General features: G+C 44.3%; 1 protein-coding gene across 1 annotated transcript in view; it reads left to right on the forward strand.

The window, feature by feature from the left end:
* Positions 1 to 21,441: 21,441 nt before the first annotated feature.
* TTC7A (tetratricopeptide repeat domain 7A) overlaps positions 21,442 to 25,839 on the forward strand; it is a 120,582-nt gene continuing 116,184 nt past the window's right edge. Inside the window, exon 1 of the mRNA XM_019414117.2 lies at positions 21,442 to 21,997. Coding sequence (XP_019269662.1) covers positions 21,814 to 21,997 — 184 coding nt within the window. The 5' untranslated portion in view covers positions 21,442 to 21,813. The remainder of the gene's footprint in view (positions 21,998 to 25,839) is intronic.

Consider the following 25,839-nt stretch of genomic DNA (forward strand, 5'->3'; position numbering starts at 1 on the left):
CCAGGATACACAAAGCTCAAGATAACCACAAAAGGGGCAATTCAAACTATTGATGCCAGTAAAAGCTGCTTTTATCAAGACACAAACTTCATATATCTCCTTCTCTTCTTATTTCTGATAAGAGTGAAACACAGTGGAATTTTGGTTTCTATTGGATGTTCTGAATTCAGGCATACTGTACATGGGGGTGGTGGAAATGATGTCCATCTAGATTTAATGACCCCTGACCATTATCAAAGAACTCACGACTTTGGTGAAAAATCCCACAACTGTTGATCTCTTAAACTTCTAAATAGATATACTTTCCCCTCTAATAAGTCAAACACATTAGCATTTCTTAATATCTCTTTATTTCCTCTCCTCCCCCATTATGTTGTTTGTGTTTGGAATTTCTGACATTAGTTCTTCTGGATAAACATTTTCAATCTTAGACTTTTCAAAAACAATTTTTTTAATGTTTATTTATTTTTCAGAGAGAGAGAGACAGAGTGAGAGTGGGGGAGGAGCAGAGAAAGAGTGAGACACAGAATCCAAAGCAGGCTCCAGGCTCTGAGCTGTCAGCACAGAGTCTGACATGGAGCTCGAACTCACAAACCGTGAGATCATGACCTGAGCTGAAGTCAGATGCTTAACCCACTGAGCCACCCAGGCGCCCCAACATTTTCAATCTTAGACTTTTTTTTTAACAGCAGTAGATTTATCAAAATAGTAGATTGCCCTGACATCCCATATCTCTTAAAGGTTTTCCTCGATTTGTTTCTCTTACTTGCATATTTCTTTTAAAGGCATTTTCAATTGTGGATTTTTATGTGGCAAACATCTGAGACCTTGTATGCCTGAGTGCATTTTTATTACTCTCTCTCACTGAAATGAAAATTTGGCTGTGTATAAAGTTTAAGGTTCACGGTTCTTTTCCTTCAGTAAACAAATAAATACATGATAAGAAAAACTGTATGATCATCTAAAAAGAAGGGGGAAAAGGTAATCGATACCCATTCATGATAAACAACAACAACAACAACAACAACAACAACAACACAAAACTTTCAATAAATTAAGAATAGAAGGACAGTCTCTCAATCTGATAAAGGGCATCTATTCAAACCCCTCAGTTAATGTTTTTATAGTGGAAGACTGAGTGTTCTTCCCCTAACATCAGGAACAAAGCAAAGATGTCCACCTTTGAATCTCTATCCACCATTACACTAGAGTGCCAAGCCACTGTGGGAAAAGATACCCAAGGCATACAGATTGGAAAGGAAAAAGTGAAACAGTCCTTGTTTGCAGACAACGTGATCATGCACATTGAAAATCCTAAACAATCTATAAAAAAGCCACTAGAATTAAGTGAATTTAGCAAGGCCACAGGTTACAGGTCAATATATGATAAATAATCAATGGTATTTCCATATATTAGCAATGAATACATGGAAAACGGAATTTTAAAAATATCATTAAAATAGGATCCCAAAACATAAGACACTTACTGATGTCTTTAATTATTTAAGTATACTTTTTTTTAAATAGTCTGGGAATTTTATCAATTGAAGTTATTGTGGTCCAGTCCTGCTGCGAGGTCTTTTCATCTGACTCTGTTAAAGTGTAACTCAGAGACATTTAGCTACCTGCAAGCAAATGGTTTGTTTGTTTGTTTGTTTGTTTGTTTGTTTATGAGAAAGAGAGCCCACATGCATAATAGCCAAGCAGGGAAGGGACAGAAGGAGAAGGAGACAGAGAATCTTAAGCAGGCTCCATGCCCAGTGTGAAGCCTGCAGGGCTCAGTCTCACAGCCCTGAGATCATGACCTGAGCCAAAATCAAGAGTCAGATGCTTAACTGACTGAGATACCCAGGCACCCCTATACTCACTTATTTTAAAGAGAATAGTCATTAGACTGTTAACAAGAAAGGATTTCAAAAAGGGAGGAAAAAAACCTGATGACACTCTGGGAACAGTAAGTGTGTAGATTTTGGTTTGATTTTTGGTGAGGAAGGTGCACAGATCAGCAGGTACCTGACAGAGTCTAGCCTGTGACGTGTGCTCTTGAATAAGCTGTCTAAAAAAGCAAAAGAAACAGTTTTAGCTACTGACAGATTCCTCTGATAAGTTGAAGATTTTAATTGTGGAATATTCATGCCAGGCTGACACCGTTAGATCAGGTCTGTACCATTTTCCTCCTTAGAATTTCTTATCTCTCATTCATGGTGATTATATCCTCCTGCATTTTCTAATTTTAGGTGATGAGCTCATCTTCGGTGGGGCTTTGTATCTGGGAATGCTGCATGGCCGAGATGGAGGTATGTTCCTTCACAGAGATTTTATGTTTGCTTCTGTCTGCTTAGTATCCATTTTTAAGTTAATTTTTCAACTTGCAGGCCCCCAGTGTCCATAGGTAGTATAAGATTGAACTCTAGACCTGAATAAGAGAAGACTGAAATGATAACTTCTTAGGAGAGTATTTTTTCCCCAATCAAGAAGCTAGGCCAAGAGATACAACTTCACTGTTTCTCTGTGCATCTCTGAACATTTCATTTTTGGTTCATACTTTCACCAAGGTACAGCCCTTTGAGAGTCCTAGTTTTATGTAGAAGTGTCAAGTCTATCTCTTTACTTTTGTTAATCCAAGGTCCCTTCTCTTGTTGCTATGGGTACATTAAAAAATGCCTAGGTTCCTGAGACCTGTAAACCCCCAGGGGGGGCTCCACATCAGCTCAGCCAACATTCCCTCTCCCCTGCCCCTTAATTGAGTTCCCTCTTAATTGCTGACCACTGAGAATTTTCCCTAATTTCTGTGAGCTTAGCTCTCCAATCAACTGAAAGCTTCATTTATTTTACCATGATTTCAAGATGTTTTCAAAGAGAGAGAACATGTATGGAATATATTCATATATAAATATAATATGAATGGTAGGAAAAGGCAATTCACAAATCCATTCCTGACTTATTTCCCACCTTCCCCTAAAGCCCCCACCATTATGCTTTGTTCTTCCCTAAGCAACATTAATAATTGTTTTCCCTTCTCTACTCAACATCTAACCATAGTTTTAGTAACAATAAATGAAGGGATGGATGAGTGAATCAATCAGTTAATCAACTTTATAAGAACAGTAAGCTTTTCAAATTTTATTTTTCACAGTGACACCTACTGACTATGCCTGGAATTCTTATCAGTATGAACATACTGAAGATTGAAATAACACAAATATTGAAAAAAAGCGAAGAGGCAAGAGACGCTTCTAAAATGTATTAAGTTAAGGGATGCCTGGATGGCTCAGTCAGTTAAGCATCTGACTCGATTTCGGCTCAGGTCACAATATCATGGTTGGGGAGATCAAGCCCTACATCGAGCTCTGCACTGACAGCTTGGAAACTGCTTGGGATTCTCTCTCTCCCATTCTCTCTCTGCCCCTCCTGATCTCTCTCCTTCTCTCTCTCCAAATAAACTTTAAAAAATTTTTAAAAATTAAAATGTACCAAGTTGAGAATTGCACCTTTTTTTTTTTAATGTTTATTTTTTATTTTTGATACAGAGAGAGACAGAGCATGAATGGGGGAGGGTCAGAGAGAGGGAGACACAGAATCTGAAACAGGCTCCAGGCTCTGAGCTGTCAGCACAGAGCCCGACACGGGGCTCGAACTCACGGACCGTGAGATCATGACCCGAGCCGAAGTCGGATGCTTAACCGACTGAGCCACCCAGGCGCCCCAGAGAATTGCACCTTTTTAAAACAAAGCCTTGCAGAGGGCATCTGGGTGTCTCAGTTGGTTAAGTGTCTGACTTCGGCTCAGGTCATAATCTCATGGTTCATGGGTTCAAGCCCCGCATTGGGCTCTGTGCTGACAGCTGAGAACCTGGAGCCTCCTTCGGATTCTGTGTCTCCCTCTCTCTCTGCCCCTTCCCTGTTCATGCTCTGTCTCTCAAAAATAAATGAACATTAAAAATTAAAAAAAAAAAGCCTTGCAGGAATTGAATACTGAAAGTAAAAAGAGCTGAACCGTAAGATACAGACCATGTTAAAATTGAGTTCATATTTGAATGAACATGAATGAATGTGAACCCTAAAACCTGGCTGGTAGGGGAAGGCTTACAGCGTAGGTGGGAGCCGGACTGAGCTCCTGGTGTTGAGTCATGAAACTGGGATTCCTACAGGCCATTAGCTAAACACATGCAATAAACTATAGGCTGCAGTCTGTCTACTCACATTATCGAAGTCTCTTAATAAAGAGGACATTTTCTATGGTGATCACTTCTACCTTCCTAATAAGATTTTATTTGTAAAACTTCAATTGGCATGTTACTTTTCAGCGTCATAGTCACTGTATGAGCAGAGGTGGTTAACCTTTCTGGAGTTTTTCCAGCAAGTGTTTGCTACAAGAATTAGCTCAAATCCTCTGCTTAGTCATCAAGTGGTTCATTATTTTTTGAGTGATTAGAAGTGTTCCCAGGGTTTGCCATACACTCAAGGACCATGCCTGACATGGAGAAAGCTAAAATGAAAAGAGACTTCTTTTGACAGTGTATTCTTTTTCAAAAAGGGTAGAGTTTTAACAATAGAAACTGATTGTTCTGGAACAATATTTTATTTTAGGAACTGCCATATATTCACAGAACAATTTGTATGAACTTCTCTGTACTGAGTGATGGCTCATCCTCTACTATAAGGAGGTAGAGTGGGGGAAATGGAGGATAAAGTGGCTCATTTTATTTTTTATTTATTCATTTATTTTTAATGTTTATTTATTTTTGAGAGACGAGAGAGAGCACAAGCAGGGGAGGGGCAGAGAAAGACAGGGAGACACAGAATCCAAAGCAGGCTCCAGGCTCTGTGTTGTCAGCACAGAACCCGATGCGGAGCTGGAACCCACGAACTGTGAGATCATGACCTGAGCCAAAGTCAGATGTGTAACCAACTGAGCCACCCAGGCGCCCCTAAAGTGGGTCATTTTAGATGCTATCCTAGGGGAATATTACCAGGCTTGTCAAGATCAAGCCTAAAGCAAACAATCCTCTCCCTCCAAGTTCAATGAATTTATTGTAAACCACTTTGTCTTTTTCTTGCAAAGTCCATATAAAATTGCTCCAAATCTGCTCCGAATGTTTCTTAAAAAGCTCACATACCCTTTATCGTTTATAATCAAAACTTTCCCCCCAGTGTTCTAAGTGGCTTGGGAAGCCCAATCCAGAGGCTGTCTGGAGCATCTCCTATCTACACGTGCAAGCTGCTGTGGGCCATACACAGTATCTGTGTGACTGCTGGTGCCATGTACAAGGTAAGTATGGGTATGGGGCAGAGCCAAAGGAACTGCAGTCTTTTGGGGGGCAGGCAGCAGAGGGCCGGACAGCCCCAGGGGCTCAGAGCCAGGCACAGAGGCTGCAGCTCCAAGGCCACAGCCCTACTTGCAGGAGGCAAGCAGTACTGGCCTAGAAGCCTCTGCACACCTTTCTCTCCCTGCCGACTCAGCTTGGCTCGGGCTTGCCCAGGGCTCAGCTCATTATCTTGTTATCTTTACAACTTTATTCCCACTGCTTACAAGCAAATCCTTCCCAAGTTTCTTAGTTGATCTTCAGAAAGAAGACACTGGTTGAGCCCATCTTTTTGTCCCATGCTGTCTGGAGCAGCTAATTAATTAGTCCATGGGTAGCCTGGCCTCCCTGGGGGCAAGAGCTTTGGTCTGTGGTCACTAGTATCTAAAGGGATAGGGCATGCAATGAGGCTTAGGCACAGTTTGGGGCTATGAGTGAGTGATCTAGATTCTCTTAACATGCGCTTCAGATCAGGCCTGAAGCATCTCTCATGGTGGCCTCCAGGAGTCCCTTGGGGAAGTTACTCCTTCCACCTTTATTCCCCTAGGGCCAAGTATGAACTGGGGCCCAGGAAGGGGATAGGCCTCTTTCAGTCCACTCTGGAGCCCATTTGTTTTAGCCTGCCTGGGCAAAGCTTATGAAGATTTTATTGGGATATCAAAATGGACACTTGGGCAAAGGGAGCCCTGGTGATGAGTAAGTGTCCTATCCTAATGCAAAATTTGCTCAATCTTATTTAAAAACAAAGAAAGGCTTGGGGCCCCTGGATAGCTCAGTCAGTTAAGCCTCTTGACTTCAGCTCACGTCATGATATCATGGGTCACAGGTTCAAGCCCTGAGTCAGGCTCTGTACTGACAGCGTACCACCTGCTTGGGATTCTCTCTCTCCTTCTCTCTCTGCCCCTCTACATCTTGCATGATCACTCTCTCTCTCAAAATAAATAAAATAAAATGAAATAATAACAATTGGGCTTAATCACTACTTTTTTGCCTAGGAGACTAGCCAAAATGTAAATATCCAGTGTTATGAAAATACATATGGGGAAAAAAGGACTCTGATGCACAATAGAATGCAGATCAAAAGCTTTGGGATGGCACACACCCTCCAACCCAGCAATTTCATTTGTAGTGGAGAGCTGAAAATGTACAGTACTCCTGTTGTGAAACAAATATAGTCCTTTGATTGTCTGTGACTGATTTCCTCCAAAGCACCCATCTTGATAGGAAGTGAGAGAAAACTAAATTCAGTCCACGCCACTAAAACCCAGTTTAATTCAATACATAAAGGGACCATTTAGGTGCTCAGTCTATCAAGGTAATTGTCTGGTCTCTCATCAATTCTCCCACTTCAACATAGGTTTAGGCACATAGGGGGCGGGAAGGCTTACATGTCCTATGGCATTAGGGAAAAGGCTCTTTGGAGTTCATATATAGTACAATCCCATTTCTGCTATTAAAAAAAAAAAAGTACAAGTGTCAAAGTGTGTCAAAGAAAAAAAGTCTGGAGAGGTAAAAAGCAAAGTCTTATCTCAGTTATCTCTGGGAGGTAGAATTGCACTGAGCTACTACTATCTTTTACATTTATCTGTTTTGGTTTAATTTTGTAAGAAGAATGCATTAATTTCATAATCAGAAAAAACCAAAAATGATGTTTCATTCTGATAAAAAGCAAACAAATCCAACAGATGTTAACTTGGATTTTGACTGAAGTGTCAAGATATAATAGTGATTGAGCATCAAAGTAAGGTGTGAGCAGACCACAAATATTTCAAAGGCGATTTTCAAAATCTGGTTACCTGTCTCTTGGTCCTTGGCCTAAGGAATCCCTAACCCAGAGAGAGGAAATACAAGAGTCAGAAGAGGGGAGATTCGGGGGGGGGGGGGATTTTGTGGGGAGGATTTCCCTGGGAAAATGTGAGGGATCACCTACTCCCTCCCCTCCAGTCTAGTGAGAAAGACTTCAAGGGGACAGACTACTCAGGCAGCTTGAGGTGTGGTCATTGCTGTAGGGCATATACGATGGCCTGTTGCTGGTTGGCTCAGGAAGGCTAAGCAGCCTTGGCTGAGAGAAAAGGGCCTGGGTGAGAATTGCTCAACCAGCTGGGTGCAGGTCAAATGAGACAGGAGTCCTGGGGACAATTTGAGGTGGAGGCAGAGGTTAAGTCTCCCTGGGGTGGAGCCCAACCAAGAGGGTAGCCAGTGAGGACAAGTAGGTCCCAGCAGTTAAAGGCTGGGAGGCAAGTCCTATGGCGAGACTGTGGGGAGCAGGAGGCAGGGGGACCCTACTGAAGGAGAAGGAGCAGAGTCAGAGAAGCCCAGCAGGGAAGTCTCCCAGGACTTCACAGAAACCCTCAGGATCAGTGTTAAATATCTGCCAGGGGACCTGTGGCCTATGGGTCGCCAGGTGTAGGACCCATAAAGCCAGGACTATCCCCCTTCCCTCTCCTCTTTTCCCCATTTCAACCTTAAAGGTCAGAAACAGCAGCAAGATTAAGGAGAAGTGAATAAGAAAGAGAAGTAGCTCCCTCCCAGGCTACCTGCTATGGGCCCTAGCTTTGGGAGAGTGGGAGAGAAATCTTATCTATGAATGAAAATTTAAATATTGATTAGTATATTGGGCTGAACCCTTTTAATTATTTAATTAAGTCTGCATTCGTGACTTAAAGTGATTCCCTGGACTTTTACACTAAAGATGTCGAGAAAAAGTTATGAGCTTGGCAGGATTTTTATACATGGTCATGGAAAAGACCATCCTAACCCTCACTGGAAGGGATTAAAAGCAGTGGAAGACAAAAATAAAGTGGCTTTGGTGGATATAACCCATAAATCCTGCATGTTCAGTATACTGGTTATACAACATTCCTTTCTTAAAAGCCACTCTGCCTTGAGTTTCTAGATGCACTACAGCAGAACAACCCAGATGTTGGCTAGAAGCTCCTTATTCCTTGGAGGCCTGGGTATAATGGGATCAGATCCAGCCAATTCCACAGGCTGGAGAAGTGGAGCTTGCCCAATAACTTCTGCTCATTCTCAGAGACTTCCTCACCTGAAGTCTCCTCAGCCTCTTATTTCTGAGTCTGTTTTCCTTTCCATTCTTTCCCCTTATCAGCCTGGATGCAGAAATGAGTATCTCTTAGCATTCCCTCTATAGAAGAATCTCTTCACACAAAGAACAGTTGGGAGTTGTGAAGACTTTCCTGAAGGTTTTCCATCTTCTCAGAGTGGGGCAGTGTTAGGTGGTCAGGGAAGTTGCTTTACTTAAAGTTCACAACACTTACAGAGTGATTGCTGTTATTCAGGTGCAATGCTAAATGCTAGAGATACAGAGTACATGATGTCCACTGGCCTCAAGATACTTACAGTCTAGTTGGGGAGACACTGTAAGAGAATATGGTAAATGCCTGGTAGAGCCCAGGTTGCCATGGGAGCACACGGGGGGAGGCGAGGGCAGAGGACATCTAAACAGGCCTGAGGTGAGGACGGATGTGGGAAGTCAAGGAAGACTTCCCTTTATAATAAAATAGCAGATTAGATAAAGAATCAAATAGAATTCAAGAATGGAAAAATATAGTTAGAGATGTTAAAAACTCAAGAGATGGGTTCAACAGTTTAGATGCATGAGAAGAGAGTCAATGAATTAGAAAACATAGCAGCAAAGGGGTGCCTGGGTGGCTCATTCAGTTAAGTGTTAGACTTCAGCTCAGGTCATGATCTCACAGTTCGTGGGTTTGAGCCCTGCATTGGGCTCTGTGCTGACAGCTCAGAGCCTGGAGTTTGCTTCAGATTCCGTATCTCCCTCTCTCTCTGATTCTCCCCCTCTTGTGCTCTGTCTCTCTTTCTCGAAAAAAAAGTTAAAAATAAAAAATATATATATAGCAGAAAAAAACTATCTAGAATAAAGAGACAACATAGAAAATCCAAAAGCAAGGGTAAGAGATACAGAGAATACAGTGAGAAGATCTTGCTTATATCTAGTTGGTGACCCAGGAGAAGAGAGAAGGAGCTGAGATAACATTTGAAGAGATAATAGCCAAAAATTTTCCAGAACTGATGAAAGACTTTAAAATTCAGATCACAAAGAGCAACAATCCCAAGCATAATTAATTATTTAAGAAATATATTCTTGGCACATTAAATAAATCTTCAGAAAACAAAAGAAAAAGAAAAAAATTAAAGACAGGTAGGGGTGGGGAAAAGATTGTTTTCAAAGGAGCAACAGTTAGATAACTGACTTCTCAATAACAAAAGTGGAAACCAGAAAACAGTGTAGTATCTTGAAAGGCTAAAAGCAAACTGCTAGTCTAAAATTGTATATCCTTGGTGCTCCTGGCTGGCTCAGTCAGGAGAGCATGTGACTCTTGATCTTGGGGTTGCAAGTTCAGGCCCCACAGTGGGTGTAGAGATGAAATAAATAAACTTAAAAAAAAATTTTTTTTAATAATAAAATTCTACATCCAGCTAAAATTTCCTTCTTTCATAAATATGAGAAGATATGTAGTTTGTCCACTAGCAAAACACTGCATTAGTTTTCTATTCCTATGCAATAAATTACTACAAACTTAGCAGCTTAAAATAATACCCATTTATTTTCTCACAGTTCTATATATCAGAAGTCCAGGTAAGGATCAATTAGGCTCCCTGCTCAGAGTATGACAAGGCTGAAATCAAGGTGTTGGGTAGGGCTGGGGTCTCATCAGAGGCTTGAGGTTCTCTTCCTAAGATCGTATGGTTGAAAGTGAGGTCTAAAAAAAGTCTAAGATTTAAAATTATATGAAGTATATTCTCTGATACAATGAAATTACGAGAAGAAAACTCAGAAAACTCCAGTTACATGGAAATTAAGAAACACTTCTAAATAACACATAGGTCAAATATGTATCACAAAGGAAATTAGAAAATAGTTTGAATCGAGTGTTAACAAAATTTCTGTGTATCGATTCCTATGGGATGTAGCTGACAAAGGGAAATTTGAACCCTTAAATGCACACATGTTAGAAAATAAGAAAGACTGAAAATTCATGAGCAAAGATTTAGTCTCAAAAAGTAAGAAAGGGGTGTCTGGGTGGCTCAGTCACTTGGGCGTCCGACTTTGGCTCAGGTCATGATCTCGTGGTTAGCAAGTTCAAGCCCTGCATCAGACTCTGTGCTGACAGCTCAGAGCCTGAAGCCTGCTTCGGATTCTGTGTCTCCCTCTCTCTCTCTGCCCCTCCCCTGTTCCTGCTCTCTCTCTCTCTCTCTGAAATAAATAAACATTAAAAATAATTTTTTTTCTAAAAGTAATAAAAAGAAGATATGGGATACTATATTATCATTCACAAAGATTCACTAATCCATCTCTGGGCATTGGCATCAGACTTAGCTATATCTCTTGCTCTAGTCAATCAGAAGTATATAGAAGTATGATGTGTCACATCTAGACAAAAGTTTTAAGAGCCAACATATGTTCACCATACTGTCTCTTTTCCCTCTGTCATGATGACTGCCAATGTTCTAGACAGTGGCTGTTCTGTCAGCTCAAGTCCCAGAGTGAAGACAATGAGAAGAAGCCAGTCAACCTGACTGGAACAGGTAGAAAAAAAATGAGAAATGTTGTGAAAAGTCCTGAGATTTTATTTTCTGGATTGTTTGTTACTGCAGTATAACCCAACCTATCCTGACCATTACAGAAGTACAAACGAAACCCAAAAACATAAGATAAATCAAATAATAAGGATAACAGCAAAAATTACAGAAAGGGAAAATAACATGCCATACAGAAGATCAACAAAACCAAAAGTTGGTTCTTTGAAAGGAACAATAAAAATGATAAAACCTTACAAATTATCAAGAAGATTAAGAAGAGAGAATGCACGAATAACCAATGCCAGGAATAAAAAAGCAGGTATCACTATGAATTCCACAAACATTAAAAAGATAACAAGAGGGTTTTATGAGGGCTCCTGGGTGGCTCAGTTGGTTAAAGTATCTGACTTCAGGTCAGGTCATGGTCTCATGGTTTGTGAGTTCAGGCCCCAAGTTGGGCTCTCTACTGTTAGTACAGAAGCCTGCTTTGGATCCTCTTTCCCCCTCTCTCTCTGCCCCTTCCTGCTTGTTCTCACTCTCAAAATAAATAAATAAACTTAAAAAAAAAAAGAGGGTTTATGAATAATTTATGCTTAAAGTGTGAAAAGCTAGATGAAATGAATATATTCCTAGAAAAATACAACTTTCTGAAAATTGATCAAGGAGGAAATAGAAATTTTAAGTCCTGTGATTTTTAAATAAATTGAATCAGTACTTTAAAAACTTCCCATCAGGGCGCCTGGGTGGCTCAGTCAGTTAAGCAACCAACTCTTGATTTCGGCCCAGGTCATGACCTCACGATTCTTGAGTTCAAGCCCCATATCCAGCTCTGTGCTGACAATGCAGAGCCAGCTTGGGATTCTCTCTCTCCCTTCTCTCTGCCCCTCTGCCCCTCCCTCCCTCTCCCTCTCTCTCTCTCTCAAAATAAATAAATAAACTTTAAAAAAATAAAATAAAAAAATAAAAACTTTCCATAAATAGTTAAGGGGAAAATAATGCTTACTGTATACAAACTCTCTGGAAAACAACAACAAAAAAAAGTGGTATACCCTCCAATTCATTTATAAGGCTAGCTTAACTCTGATACCGAAAGCCAATGAAGATAGTTTCAGAAGAGAAAGTCTAGGCAATCTCACTCACGAACACAGACACAAAAATTCTAAATAAAGTAGTACAGCAAGCAATATATAAAAAGGAAAATACATTATAACCAATGTGGTAGACAATATAATGGCTCCCAAAGAGGTTTATATCCTAATCCTCAAAACCTGTGAATATGTCATCTTACATGGCAAAAGGGACTTTGCAAAGTTGACTGAATTAAGGCCGCTGACATGGGCAGATTATCCTGGATTATCCTGTGAGCCCAATGTAATCATCAAAGTCCTCATAAGAGGGAGGCAGGAGGGTCAGAGTCAGAGAGAAGATGTGACCCTGAAAGCGGCGATTGGAGTAATGGCCTTTGAAGATGGAGGAAGGGGCCACCAGCCAAGGAATGCAACTAGCCTCTAAAAGCAGGAAAAGGCTAGGAACAATATTCTCCCCTAGAGCCTCCAGAAGAAATACAGATCCGCCAATACCTTGATTTATCCCACAAGACCCACTCGAGACTTCTGACCCCAAGAATTGGGGGATAATAAAGGTGCGGTATTTTAAGCCACTATGTATTTGGGGATTTGTTATGGAAGCAACAGGAAACAAATACAACTGAGTTGATCTTATTCTAGAAATGCAAGGATGGTTTAACATTGGAAAATCAAAATAGTTCACCATATAAATAAATTTGAAGGAGAAAAATCATATGGTCAGCTCAATAAATGAAAAAAAATTTGTAAAATTCAATTTCAATCACCATTAAATAAAACACAAACTTTGAACATTGTAAGATTCAAAAGGGTCTTTTTAAATTGGATATCCTTTATCAGAGGATGAAGCAAGATCAATATGTCATACACTTGCACTCATATAACATGGTATGTCAATAATACTTCAATAAGAAGGAGGAAGGGGGCGCCTGGGTGGTTCAGTTGGTTGAGCATCCAACTCTTGATTTCGGCTCAGGTCATGATCTCACGGTTCATGGGATCAAGCCCTGCGTTGGGCTCTGCACTAACAGGGCAGAATCTGCTTGGGATTTTTTCTCTCCCTCTCTCTCTGCCCCTCTTCCACTCATGTTCTCTCTTTTTCTCTCTCAAAATAAATAAATAAACCTTAAAAAAAAAAAAAAAGGAAGGGAGAAGGAAAGAAGGAAAGAAGAGAGGAAGTTAGTTGGGGGGGGGGGTGGAGGAAAGAAAGCAATGAAGTAACTGCCATAAAAAGCCAGCAGTTACATTTAAGAGGAAGAAGACTGTACTTGGGAAGGGATATATTGGGGACTTCTGGGATGCTGGTAAAACCATATTTCTTTCTAGTTGATAGTTAATGAAAGTGCTTCATAATAATTATGTTTTATGTAATTTCCTTTAATTGTGTTATTTTTTTGCTATTCAGCAAAAATGCTATTAAAACAAAAATTTTTTTAAAAGGTAGAGAAGAAAGGAAAAAAGATTTAAAAGCAGAGAGAGCAAAGCTATGTTTTAAGGCCTAAAACTGCTATAATCATTAAAGGGCAGACGCACAAGTTGGCCTTAGGAGTGGTGGAGCTTAAAATCAGGCCACCTAACCTGAGCTGAAAGGCTCTCAGTGTTCCTGGGTTGGACTGACTTCTCTCCTCCAGGATAGCAGTATCTGGGCAAAGAACCAGCACTGGCAAAGGCTGGGAGAAAGTGTGAACCCCCACTCTTGGGTAGGCACCATTGTAGCAGTCCTGCAAGATGACACAGAAAACACCGAGGAGAAGCAGGAGTCACCTGGGACCCCAGGGGAACAGAATGGACCCAGATGATGGAAGGGAAGTCAATGCATGGAGAAACGTGCTAGTATCTCAATCATGAAATTGGGTGGAGGGGAGGGAGGGATAGGAGACATCCCAGAGCTCTCATCTCCCAGGCCTGGGGAAACCTTTAACATTATAGGATTCCGAAATTAACATAATAAATAATTACTGAGTGCCCACTATGCACAAGCACAAAGAATTCATGGTTTTGAAGCTTGCCTTTGTAGGGCCTCATCCCTCACCTAATGATTACCTGCAGTTTTTCTGGCAGCTGTCAAAGGGAAAAACTGACCATACAGCCAGCCCTTGGCAGAGTTTTCATGGCAACATTCTAGGAGGGCTGGTTCAGTTGGCCAGTTCACAGTACTAATCATTAAGTACGACACGAGACACCATGGGCCAGAAATGCTATGAGCCAACAACCAAGGTCATAAGTAAAGGCTGATTTCCAAATGCAAGGCCTGTGGGCCATGGGACTACAAGAAGATTGGGCAGGCTCTGTATCATACACACTGATGATCTGAGTGCATGAAAGCACTCTTGGCTATGAATAAAAGGTTTAATTGTATTCAAATTTAGGGTTTTTAGGGTTCCTGTTGGGAACACAGGGTCCTGCGGGGGCCCAGAACAGCAAATACAAGAGAGAAGAGAGGAACAGAAGGTGGGAAGGACATCCCCCACCAGGCTTTTCCCATGCCTGGATGGCCTAATTACTCCCAGCACTGTGACAATTAGTATAAATAAGAGTGATTTGATGGAGTGAGGGGATGTGGTAATAATCATACATAATCCCTCTCTGTATTAGTACACAGGAAGAATCGTTCCAATTTCAGTATACGTGCTGCCGAAGCGAGCACAGTACACAGGAAGAATCAAAACCACCTGCACCCTGCTTACTGTTGATGTTAACATGACCTTTTTATTATATGAAACTATTGCTCGGGATGATAAAAGTTGTAAATAACTATTGTTTTTGCAGAAATTTCAAGAAGTAACCTTGAATGAATTTTGCAACTTTTCAATAGATTGCATCCAACCACTGTTTATCTTCTAAGACTCCTTGAAACTCTTGTTTCAAAACCCTCACCTCGCGCTGTCCACCCATCCTGAACTATTGTTATCGTGATTCTTGCCCAGTCCTTATCAAGCTCATTAGAAAAGCTGCCTTAAAATTGACCCAATATTTTATAAATATCTTGACGTAGCCTCCCCAATACAGATGCTACTATGACTCTGCACAGTTGTGTTTTCCTTCCTGCGATCAGAACTCAGCTTTGCATTCTCACAAAGTTGTTTGGACGATATTTTCAGGGAGCAGCATTCAATTATGAGGCCCACTGAGACCTCCTTGCCAATGTGGCCAAGACCCTGACTCAGAAAGTGTGCTCCTCTGAGGTCCTCAAGCCCCTCAGGAGTCTTTTAGACCACAGCAATGAGAGATGTAAGTCTTGCACTGGGCTTGAGCTCCCCAAGTACAGAGTCTATTTGTCTCTAGTGATAAGGAACCCCTTTTGGGAATCCTTTGATTATCTGACCATATTTGAAAATCTTTTCTCTTGGTAGATATCTGCCTTATTATGAACAATACCACTATTGTCTATGTCCATCCTGGTCATTTCCGGTTGTGCCTCAATCAGAGCAAAGTTTATAGTGGAAAAGACAGATACGGGACCCAAGAAGTATGTCCCTAACCTGGCCCTGGGACAAATTCTGTCTTGGGCCACTTATAAGAACTCTCCTCAGACTTGTTTTGAGGTTCAGCAAAGATGTCTCCACACCTTCTATCTGCCAGGAAGTATAAATTCATCAGAGTTGTGGCTGGGTAAGGTCTAGCTGTGAGGCTGGGGGGACTTGAGCCAGAGGATGCCATTCCCAGGCTCTCAAGGCTTTGTCTTGGTATAAAACTCAGTCCATGCCATCCATGTATTTATGCTCTATCCAAATTTGTGCACTTATCTTCCTAAATAGCATCATTTCATCAAGGATAATTTAGAATTACAGTGGCCACTATGAGGAAGTTCTGATATGAACAGTTATTCACTGGAGAGGTGCCACAGAATGTAAAGGCAGCACAATTCTAAGCATCCAATGGTCTTATTATTTTTTATTAGCATGAGGAAGCATCCAAAAGAAATCAGATTCAAAAATTGCTTCCTTAACAGATTGCTTGGCCAAAGCAAAAGAAAAATGTGAACATGTTAAAACTATTTTTTAGATCTCCCAAACCACAACTCAAGCCTACGATCTTCTTCCCCCATGCTATGCACCTCCCATCTCCTGCTACCCCTCTACCTCTTCCCCTGATGAGGATCCCCTCTACCTCTGCCCCTCCCTTCTGGCCAGCCAGGTACCCCAAATCTCACTTACCTCTTTAAACCTCCTGCAGAACAGAGAAAACCTCTTATGGTAGATTTTAAGCTCTGGTTTCACTCTCAGCTGAAAGCCATTGTCAGAGACTCTGTCATTGCCTAGACGAGAGAGAAAACATTGCAGAGGAACTTAGAATCATTTGAGAGACATATAGCCCAGGGCAGCCATATATGCACCAATTCCTTCTAGATGCAAGGAGTTCAATGAAAAAGTCAGAATGGGAAGACTCTGAAGGGTAACTTAAATAGCCTTCATTTGCATAGGAAATCCTTGGGGTTTATAAAAGCTGGAGAGTTGGTCAAGGTCTTTTGGAGGCTATCCTCTTGTCTTTCGGGTAAAAATAGACTGTGCTCTGGTTCAGTTCTTCAAACCAAAAAGGGAGAAGTCTGATGGAGACTTAAGGCAAGGTTCATACCTAGTGGCTGCACGCAGGAGTTGATCCTGAAGCAGACATGACCCTGGCTCCTCTCTTATCTTTTTGTGAATGGCCTTGAACCATACATAGAGGAGCCATATTATGCAAGCAAAAAGTAGAATGGGAAATAACCCCAAGCCCAGACCCCCAAAACCTTGCTGAATATTTGGAAAGAGTTCTAGAACTAAGCAACCAAACAACAACAAAGATACCAATGAAGGTGTTTAGTTTCTCGTTCGACTCTTTTTTTTTTTTAATTTTTTAAATGTTTTTAAAGAGAGAGAGAGAGAGAGAGATGGAGTTATTTTTGAGAGAGAGAGAGAGATGGAGTACAAGCAGGGGAGGAACAGAGAGAGGAGGAGACACAAAATCTGCGAAGCAGAGCCCAACATGGGCTGAGCCCAACATGGGGCTTGAACTCGTGAACCATGAGATCATGACCTGAGCCAAAGTTGGAAGCTTAACTGACCGAGCCACCCAGGCGCCCTTCTCATTCTACTCTTAAACCCACTAGGAAACATTTCTTTAAAAATTAAAGGACAACCTTACAAATGTTTTATTGATATAGCATAATAATACCAATCTTAAACCCAACCACTATTATACAACCTCTTCCTTGGAGTCAACAAACTACTCTGGTCACACATCTAATCTCACCATGCTTTCCCCAGGCCCCAGCCCATAACCATCAGCCTCAACCCTTTAACCAAGGAATGTTCTTTTAACTTTTGGGACACCACACTCATTAACTTAATAGCAAGGGATTTATTGTGCGACTGTCACTGCTACATTAAATGCTCTCCTGATGGTCTCTTCCTTCTGGTCCCCAAGGACCTCCCTATTCATAACAAGATCCTGACTCATTTGGATATGATTTACCAGTACCTTTGTGTGTAAACCAAGCAGAGACTGAAGCTCTCTTAACAGCAAAAATCCTACTGATATTCTACTGGAGCAAAACCCATCAAGGTTCAATTTCTACCCAAACTTGCATAACAGCATCTAATATAAGGTGATAAAGAAGGAGTAAAACTAATAATCAAAAGCCTTTTTTAAAAAAATAAAAGACTTAAAGAGAAAGGAGTCTCATACCTTGTCCCAGCCCCTGTAACATGCTCCTATCCTCTCAGTTGAAAAACCCAGTGGGCAGGAATATAGATTTGTTTAGGATCCCAGGGCCACAAATAAATTAGTCACTCGCTGCTTCCCTTTAAGATCAAACTCAAATACACTACTATTCTTTTTTTTTTTCAATATATGAAGTTTATTGTCAAATTGGTTTCCATACAACACTCAGTGCTCATCCCAAAAGGTGCCCTCCTCAATACCCATCACCCACCCACCCCTCCCTCCCACCCCCCATCAACCCTCAGTTTGTTCTCAGTTTTTAAGAGTCTCTTATACTTTGGCTCTCTTCCACCCTAACCTCTTTTTTTTTTCCTTCCCCTCCCCCATGGGTTTCTGTTAAGTTTCTCAGGATCCACATAAGAGTGAAACCATATGGTATCTGTCTTTCTCTGTATGGTTTATTTCACTTAGCATAACACTCTCCAGTTCCATCCATGTTGCTACAAAGGGCCATATTTCATTCTTTCTCATTGCCACGTAGTACTCCATTGTGTATATAAACCACGATTTCTTTATTCCATTCATCAGTTGATGGACATTTAGGCTCTTTCCATAATTTGGCTATTGTTGAGAGTGCTGCTATAAACATTGGGGTACAAGTGCCCCTATGCATCAGTACTCCTGTATCCCTTGGGTAAATTCCTAGCAGTGCTATTGCTGGGTCATAGGGTAGGTCTATTTTTAATTTTTTGAGGAACCTCCACACTGTTTTCCAGAGTGGCTTCACCAATTTGCATTCCCACCAACAGTGCAAGTCAAATACACTACCATTCTATTTGCAAGTCCTAAAGAGACTGACTACGTGTTTCACAGTTGTAGATCCATACTTGTGCTTCCTTTGCTGTGTGTCTGTAAATGAAAAGTCAATACTTGTTTGTCTTCTCCAGGGAAAATCCAAAATAGTACCTGGACCACTGTGCCTCAGTTTACTGAGGTCCCCTCCTACATTTCACAAATCCTCAATCAGAACCTCAAGGGCCTTACACTGCCCTGTAATTCTATTCTTATTCAATATGTGGACAGACAATCTTTTGTTGTGTTCCAAAGATGAGGTGAGCTCCAAGGCTGATTCATCTACTGCTTACTGCTCAGAGACAGCAGAAGGGCTCCATAGAAAAGCTGACAATTTGTCAAAGGAAGTGCACTACCCAAGACAAAAGATATCTCATGGAGGGAAATCCCTTACTCCAGACAACCAGCTGTGCAAGGTGTTTGTGGCCCATATCTAAGACAGTTATGAGGATCCCCGGGTCTCACTGGCTACTGCAGGCCATACATCCTGAACTTTTCTGAAATCTCCACTCCATTATTCAACCCACTCAAGTCCTTGCTAACCACACCTTTTCTCTCGGAATCCAAACATGAACAGACTTTTTGTGAGTTCAGATTAGCTCTTCAACACCCTCCCATTCTGGGCCTAACCAAATACCATAAACCTTCAACCTATAAGTACATGAGAGATCTCTTCAAGCCCTTAACTTCGTGGGAATCGAGACCAATAGCTTGTGATCTAGTGGCAAGAGCCTCCCCACCTAGTCAGAGGCAGCAGCTGAACTAGTGGAATATTCTGTCAGCTTGGTGGTAGAGGTCCTTTGTCCGGTTCCATCTTTGTTGCTCTGTAAAATTACATATTTCTTAGTAGGTCGGTTTACCTCCTGTGAACTTCAGTACTTTCTCTGAGATGCTGGGACTGTCAGGCAGTGCTCTCCCTCAGTCTGGTAGGCAATCAACCCAGCTTCTCACGATCAGCAAGTTATTTTTATAGCATTTTCCAGCCGGCAAATAATGGCAATCTTTATTAGAACTTGTCCTAAACTCTCATCTGAGAGATTTCAGATTATTAAAAAAGAAAAACAATCACCATCTGAGAGATTTCTGATTAAAAAATAAAAGCAACTGCCACACTTTCTACACGCCTTTTATTTTGGCAAACATTACTAATACAATCATGGCTGCTCTTTGCTCTTGTTCCTATAGTCTCTTACTCCCCTGAGAAAAATGCTGGTCACTAGCAGGTTAGGGGCTTGTCTCTGCCAGAAAAGAACCACAAAGGTATCAGGAATGTGGCTGCAGTGTTAAGGAACAGCTCGTTAGAAGTTCTAACCACAATACTGTGTTCCTCTCTCCCCCGTGCCATGCCCACACAAATCTTGGTGCTTGAGTCAAAGGAACAAGCAACAATTCTTCAGTTAGTTCCCTGGAGTCCTGCAACCTGGGGGCAGGGTTGGCAACGATTAGGGAGAAAAAAGGGAGGAGGGGAGGTTTATTTATTTCCATCAGGGCTGCCTTCCTGTCCTCAACTCTGCTGTCCTCTGCCTGCTCCAACGCTGACCCTGGGGCATATCACAGGGTGTTCTCAGGCCATCCTCATCTAAAGAACAGGGACAGCTCTCTCCAAGTGAAAGGCGGTTCCAGTGACCAACAAGGGTAGCCAAAGGCTAACCAAATGCCAGCTACAGGGGGTAACAAGAGTAGGCGCAGCTTTCATGTAAATGGAGTAAATGGTTTCTAAATTCGAAAGGCCAGACCTGTCCGTTTTCCTTCATCTACTTTCTGGCCTCTGGAAGTTTAGGACAGACCCCAAGTGCTCCCAAGGTCAGAAAATGCTGTCCCCAAGCATGGAATGGAGCTGCATTTGGAACCTGGAAAGGAGGGTACCCATCTGGGAGTTATAGGGGTGGAGTGGTGGAGCAGAAGATTGCCTTCCACAGACAACCCCCCCCCCCCCCCACTCCCGTAGCAAAGGGCCTGGAGGGACTAAGCACCAGTGGCCTGGGCTCGCTTGGCAAAAAACCTTACCACAGTTACAGAAGCAGTGAGTCTGGTGACACTGAAAGCGGTCAAGTCCACTCTCACCGCCACATGTCAGGCAGTGGTGAAGCCCTCTATGTTGTGGAGGAAGGTGGACACCTAATTCTTAGGAGTCTATACTACACTTAAAAGCTTGCCCTGACTCTCCTGTGTTCTGGAGTCTTCAGTCTGCACCATGCAACATGTCACTTATGTTCAAGGGAGTTTTTTTGGTCTCGCTGTGATTTCTTGCATGATGGCCTCAATCCACACTCGACTGTAAACCGCCCCAAAGGCGGGAACACCCTAATCAGTCCCTCCTCCTACAGGCCACCTTGTGATCCCTTGAACTTCTTATTCTTAGCACCCCACAAAGCCAAGCTAAGCCATGCCATGAGTTTTGATCACAGTGTTGAGACACCAGAATTACGAAAGAAATACCAAGTTGGAAAACAGCTTAAAACCTTGAAGAACTCCAGGGTAACGGGATTCCACAGAGGACACGCCAGCCAGCTCGCGCGGGGTTGTCAAGTTGGAAAGAGGAACTGCGTTGTTACAAAAGAAAATGAAAAGTCTCTCGGAGTGCAGACGCCTGTTCCGCACCGCAACCCGCCTGCCCGAACACGCGCTCAGGGCTCGGGCGTCCCAGCAGGGCCGGCACCCGGGGAGGCTCGCTCTCGAAGGCGGGGGCAACCGGCCGGCCTCTCCCCGGATTTGTGACGTGCAGCGGTGGTGACGAGGCCAACACACAAAGCCGGGGTGTCGGACTGGGGAGTCCTCAGGCCAAGAGTCCCGATGGGATGGGGAGGGGGCGGGGAGCGAGGCGTCCCCGGGCGCGGGGGCCCCGCGCAGCATTAAAGTGAGCGCCGAGTCGGCGGCAGCGGCGGCGGGGACCTGGCGTCGGCAGCAGGGCGGCCGTGAGCGCTCCTCGCGTGCCTGGCTGCTGCGGCCTCGCTGGCCGCCCGCGCGCCCGGCTCGCCGAGGCCGTGCCACGCCCCCGCGGAGGTGGAGCCGCGGCCAGGGGCGGGTCCACAGCTGGCGGCGCCCGGGCCCGGGGCGGGGGCTGTGGCAGCAGCTGCAGCAGCGGCGGCGGCAGCACCGCCAGGAGCTGCTGCAGCGGAGGCGGAGGTTGCTCCTGGACGAGTCGGGGCCGCGCAGCCGGAGCCCCAGTCCGGAGGCGCCGGGCGGTGCTCTGGGTGCTGCTGCTGCCGCCCGGCCGCCGCCGCCCAGGCCCCCGCTGCCGCCCGGGACCTGGCCGCCGCCTGCGCCCCCGCCGCCCCCGCCAGCGTGTGCGCCCCAGCCGGGACGCCGCCCCCGGCCGGGTCTCCACTTCTCGGCCGCACCTCCCATGACAGCGCCCGCGCGAAGATGGCTGCGAAGGGCGCGTACGGCTCCCACCTGAAGATGGAGAGCGAGCTGGAGCGCTGCCGCGCGGAGGGCCACTGGGACCGCATGCCCGAGCTGGTCCGGCAGCTGCAGACGCTGGTCGTGCCCGGCGGCGGAGGCAACCGACGAACCAGCCCGAGCGCCGCGTTCACCTCTCTGGACGCCGGTGAGTGAGGGAAGGGGCTGGCTCTAGAGTACCCAGCGCGCGAAATGCACCGCCTCCTCCAGGAAGCGGGCCCCGACTGCCTCCCGGCCGCCGACGGCCGCCTTCGGTATTACCCTTCCTGTAGTGTTGGTGTTAGGAGCAACCAGGGTGATTAGCAAGGTTCTTATGCCCCAGGAGAAAAACCACAAGCAGGTTTGGGGGAGAAAGAGAGACTGCTCTTGCTCTCTGTCCTTTGGGATCATGTGGGTAACTCCGTCTACTGTGAAATGGTAGTATCGGCACAGATCAGCTCCGGGCACGATCTGGACTCTTGCACCGCCCCTTCACCCCGCACCCGGTCCCTAAACTCCATCAGGTGAAGGCTGTGTGTCTCTCCCCGCCCTCCCCTTCTTTCTCCCGAGTCTAGTTGACAACTGAGCTCTGCCCACAGCAGACAAGGTTGGGGGGTTGGCGAGCTCCGGCGTGCGGTGTTGAAGCAGGAAAGCGGCCCGGTAAACCTCAGTTTCCTCATCTGTGGTCGGACTCGGGACCCATCTAGCCCTGGCTTTGGCAGTAGGGCTGGTTTGGCTGGGCTGGGCTCTTATGCTGGGGCGGGAAAGCACCCTGATGTGGCAGTCGCGGGGAGGGGAGGGGAACGGAACACCCCGCCCCAGTCTCTGGCCTCAAATCATGTTCCTGGTGCCCTCAGCTGATCCTGGAGAGCCCTCCCGGAGCCCTCTCTGTGCGCAACCACTTTAGAGCCTTGTGGAAGGAGGTAGGGAGTCAATGAATGCAGTTATGAAGAGGTTTTAAAGACTGCCCAGCCTGTGGAAGGTTCTGTGGGGGAGACAGAGTGGTGGTGGTGGTGGTGGTGGTGATGATGATGATGGTGATGGTGATGATGATGATGATGATGATGATAATAATAATAATAATAGCAGCTAACACTACCCAGCACTCACTGTGTGCCAGACACTGCCCCAAGCACTTCAGTCAACTCATTAATTCCTCCCAACAACCCCATGAAGCCTGCACTTTTGTTTGCTCTGCTTGCAGATATGGAAGCAGGCCCCAAAAGGTTAAATAATTTGATCATCCAATCAATAAGTGGTAGAGCCAGGGTTTGAACTCAGGCTTCTGAGTATATCCTTTTAACCTCTTGCACTGTTACCTCTAAATGAGATGCAGCACAAATCCTCCAGCCTGAGGAGTTGCCAAAATGGATGAGGTGGCAGAGAAGTGACCAGAGGGCGATCGTGCAGTAGATGGCGGAGCTCAGAGGAAAAGGAGTTTTGGGGGAGCCGCAGAATGTGTGCTGGCCTCCGACTGGTATTGGGAAGGGCAGAGTGTGTTTGCCCATGGAGGAGGAAGGATATAAGGCCACTGAGGGGGCCAGGGGACATGGCCAGACAGTCGGGTTGAGGCTTTGAGATGGATCTGGGCACAGGGGTTGAGGGGAGTGACCAGAGCAATAGGTGCATGTATGGGAGAAGCTGGTGGGCCCTGGTCTTCCAGGCCGAAATAGAGAAATCGAAGGTTTTCTTCTGTCCCCTGCATGGAGTGATGTGGTGAGGTAGGGCTTCCAAGGGTGGGAGTGGAAGTGGACCCACATGGAGGGCATTGGGGCCTGGGTGAGTTATGGGAATCTGACTAAGATTGGCCCCACAGAGAAACATGCTGGGCCAAGACAGGAACCCGACGTCCTCGAGTCCAGTTATTTAAAAAAGTTTTTTGAACACTTATTCATTTTTGAGAGGCAGAGAGACAGAGCCCAAGTGGGGGAGGGACAGACAACAGTAAGGGAGACGGAGAACCGGAAGCAGGCTCCAGGCTCTGAGCTGTTAGCACAGAGCCTAACGTGAGGCTTGAACCCACGAACCGTGAGATCATGACCTGAGCCGAAGTCTGACGTTTAACAGACTGAACCACCCAGGTGCCCCTTGAGTTCAGTTTCTTAAACTGCTCTTCGGAGGTCTCAAGGAGGTTATGTAATTAATTAATTGGTATCCCAAGAGGAACAAGTTTAGGGAGTGCAAAAAGTAAAGAAATTGGACCTAATAGATTCAATATTGTTAAACAGATTTTTTTTTTTCACTGCAGGACTTTTCAGAGCCTTTAATATGCACACCTGCCCATGATGTATAAGACAAGGCTGGAGTATAAATAGCATATTTCTCAAACTTGCCTTGACCATATTCTATGAGGCATTATTGGGAAACACTGGTATGGCATAATTTATAAATGGTATAGTATGGTTATAAAGTGCTTTCCCTATTTTTTTTTTAAATCCTTATAAACAACCCTATGGGCAGAGCACGAGTTATTGTCTCCATTGTACAAATAGGGACACCAAGGCCCAGAGAGGTCACGTAATGTTTATGTGGCAGAGCCCGTATGAAAGTCTACGTTCCTGCCATCAAGTCTACTACTAGTGAAGGTGGGGGCAGGGCACAAGGGGCGTGGCTTGGCTTCACCATGGGGACTACCCGTCACAAAAGGAGGGAGTCTGAGCAGGGCTTTGGGGTCTCTCCTGCCAACTTTTGGGTTTGGTTCTGTGAGTGATTTCTATCCCCCTGTTAGATCTGGATACACTGGCCCAACACACAGGCTGGCACACACACAGATGCACACTGGGAAAACAAATGAGTCCTAAAACCCAAGTGTAGAGCATTTTTTGGATTGTCTGCTATTTTAGTTCTGTCTCTGCAGGGTTCCTTCATCGTTCAAGGGACTGAGGGCCTGTTTTTTTGGAGTGGTATAGGCACTGACCCCCTCCAACCCAGGAGAGAGATTCTTAATGTCCCACTTGGCCTGTTACACTTGTATAGTCAGTGACCAGAAGCTTCAACAGTTACATATTTTGGGAGAGGGAGGGAATGTATTGAGGGGGAAGCCAAACCCCGGTTGAACCCCATTTTAAAGACTGAGGCCCTGGGCCCTGCTGTCTCTGCGAGGTTTCCTACAGAAACTAAAAACTGCTCCCAAAGCATCTACTTCAGTCCAGGGGGCAGGAGAGGGGGACTGGCTGTGGGGGCCTCTTTAGAGTCTGGTGGGAGTGAAGGATGAGGAGAATCTCAGGCAGAGGGGGCCCTACCCTCTCCTATCAGGGGAGGCTGCTCCCCACCACCCACCCAGGGGGAAGGTGGTTGCCACTGTTTGTACATTTTCTTTCAAACTCACATCCGGTTTAGATTTGGTCAGGATGGAGCAGGGGAACCCCAGAGTGTGGCTGGCTGTGATGGAGTTTGTTCATGTAAAAACAAAGAACCCATCCAAGTGATTAAAGAAAAGGAAAAGAATATTATGAAAAAATTCCAAAACATCAAAAAAGCTAAAGAATGGATCCCATGTATCCATTAATCAGCGTCAGTGATTATGAACTCATGAACTGTCTTGTTTGAGCTGCACCCCAACCTATTTCTTCCCCACATTGAATATCGTACTAGGTACTTATTAAGAACTCTTGTTTCTTTTAATTGCAAAGAGATTTATTTATGGTGGTGTATAAGCACATACATAAAGAAGTGGAGGGCTGCCTGAGTGGCTCAGTTGGTTGAGCATCTGACTTCAGCTCAGGTCATGATCTTAGGATTCACAAGTTCGAGCCCCGCATGGGGGCTCTGTGCTGGCAGTTCAGAGCCTGAAGCCTACTTCGGATTCTGTCTCCCTCTTTCTCTGCCCCCAGCTCATGCTCTGTCTCTCTCTCAAAAATAGGTAAACATTTTAAAAATTTAATTTAAAAAAAGGAAGAAGAAGAAGTGGTGACTGTCAGGAGCCAGTGTGGGATCCTAAAAAAAAAAAATAATTTTTCCTGATTAAGATCAGAGGTCTGCTACACAAAAGGAATTCTAAAGATAAATTAG

The sequence above is a fragment of the Panthera pardus genome, unplaced genomic scaffold (genome assembly GCF_024362965.1).
Source record: "Panthera pardus isolate Hobbes unplaced genomic scaffold, ASM2436296v1 HiC_scaffold_25, whole genome shotgun sequence".
Classification (NCBI taxonomy): domain Eukaryota; kingdom Metazoa; phylum Chordata; class Mammalia; order Carnivora; family Felidae; genus Panthera; species Panthera pardus.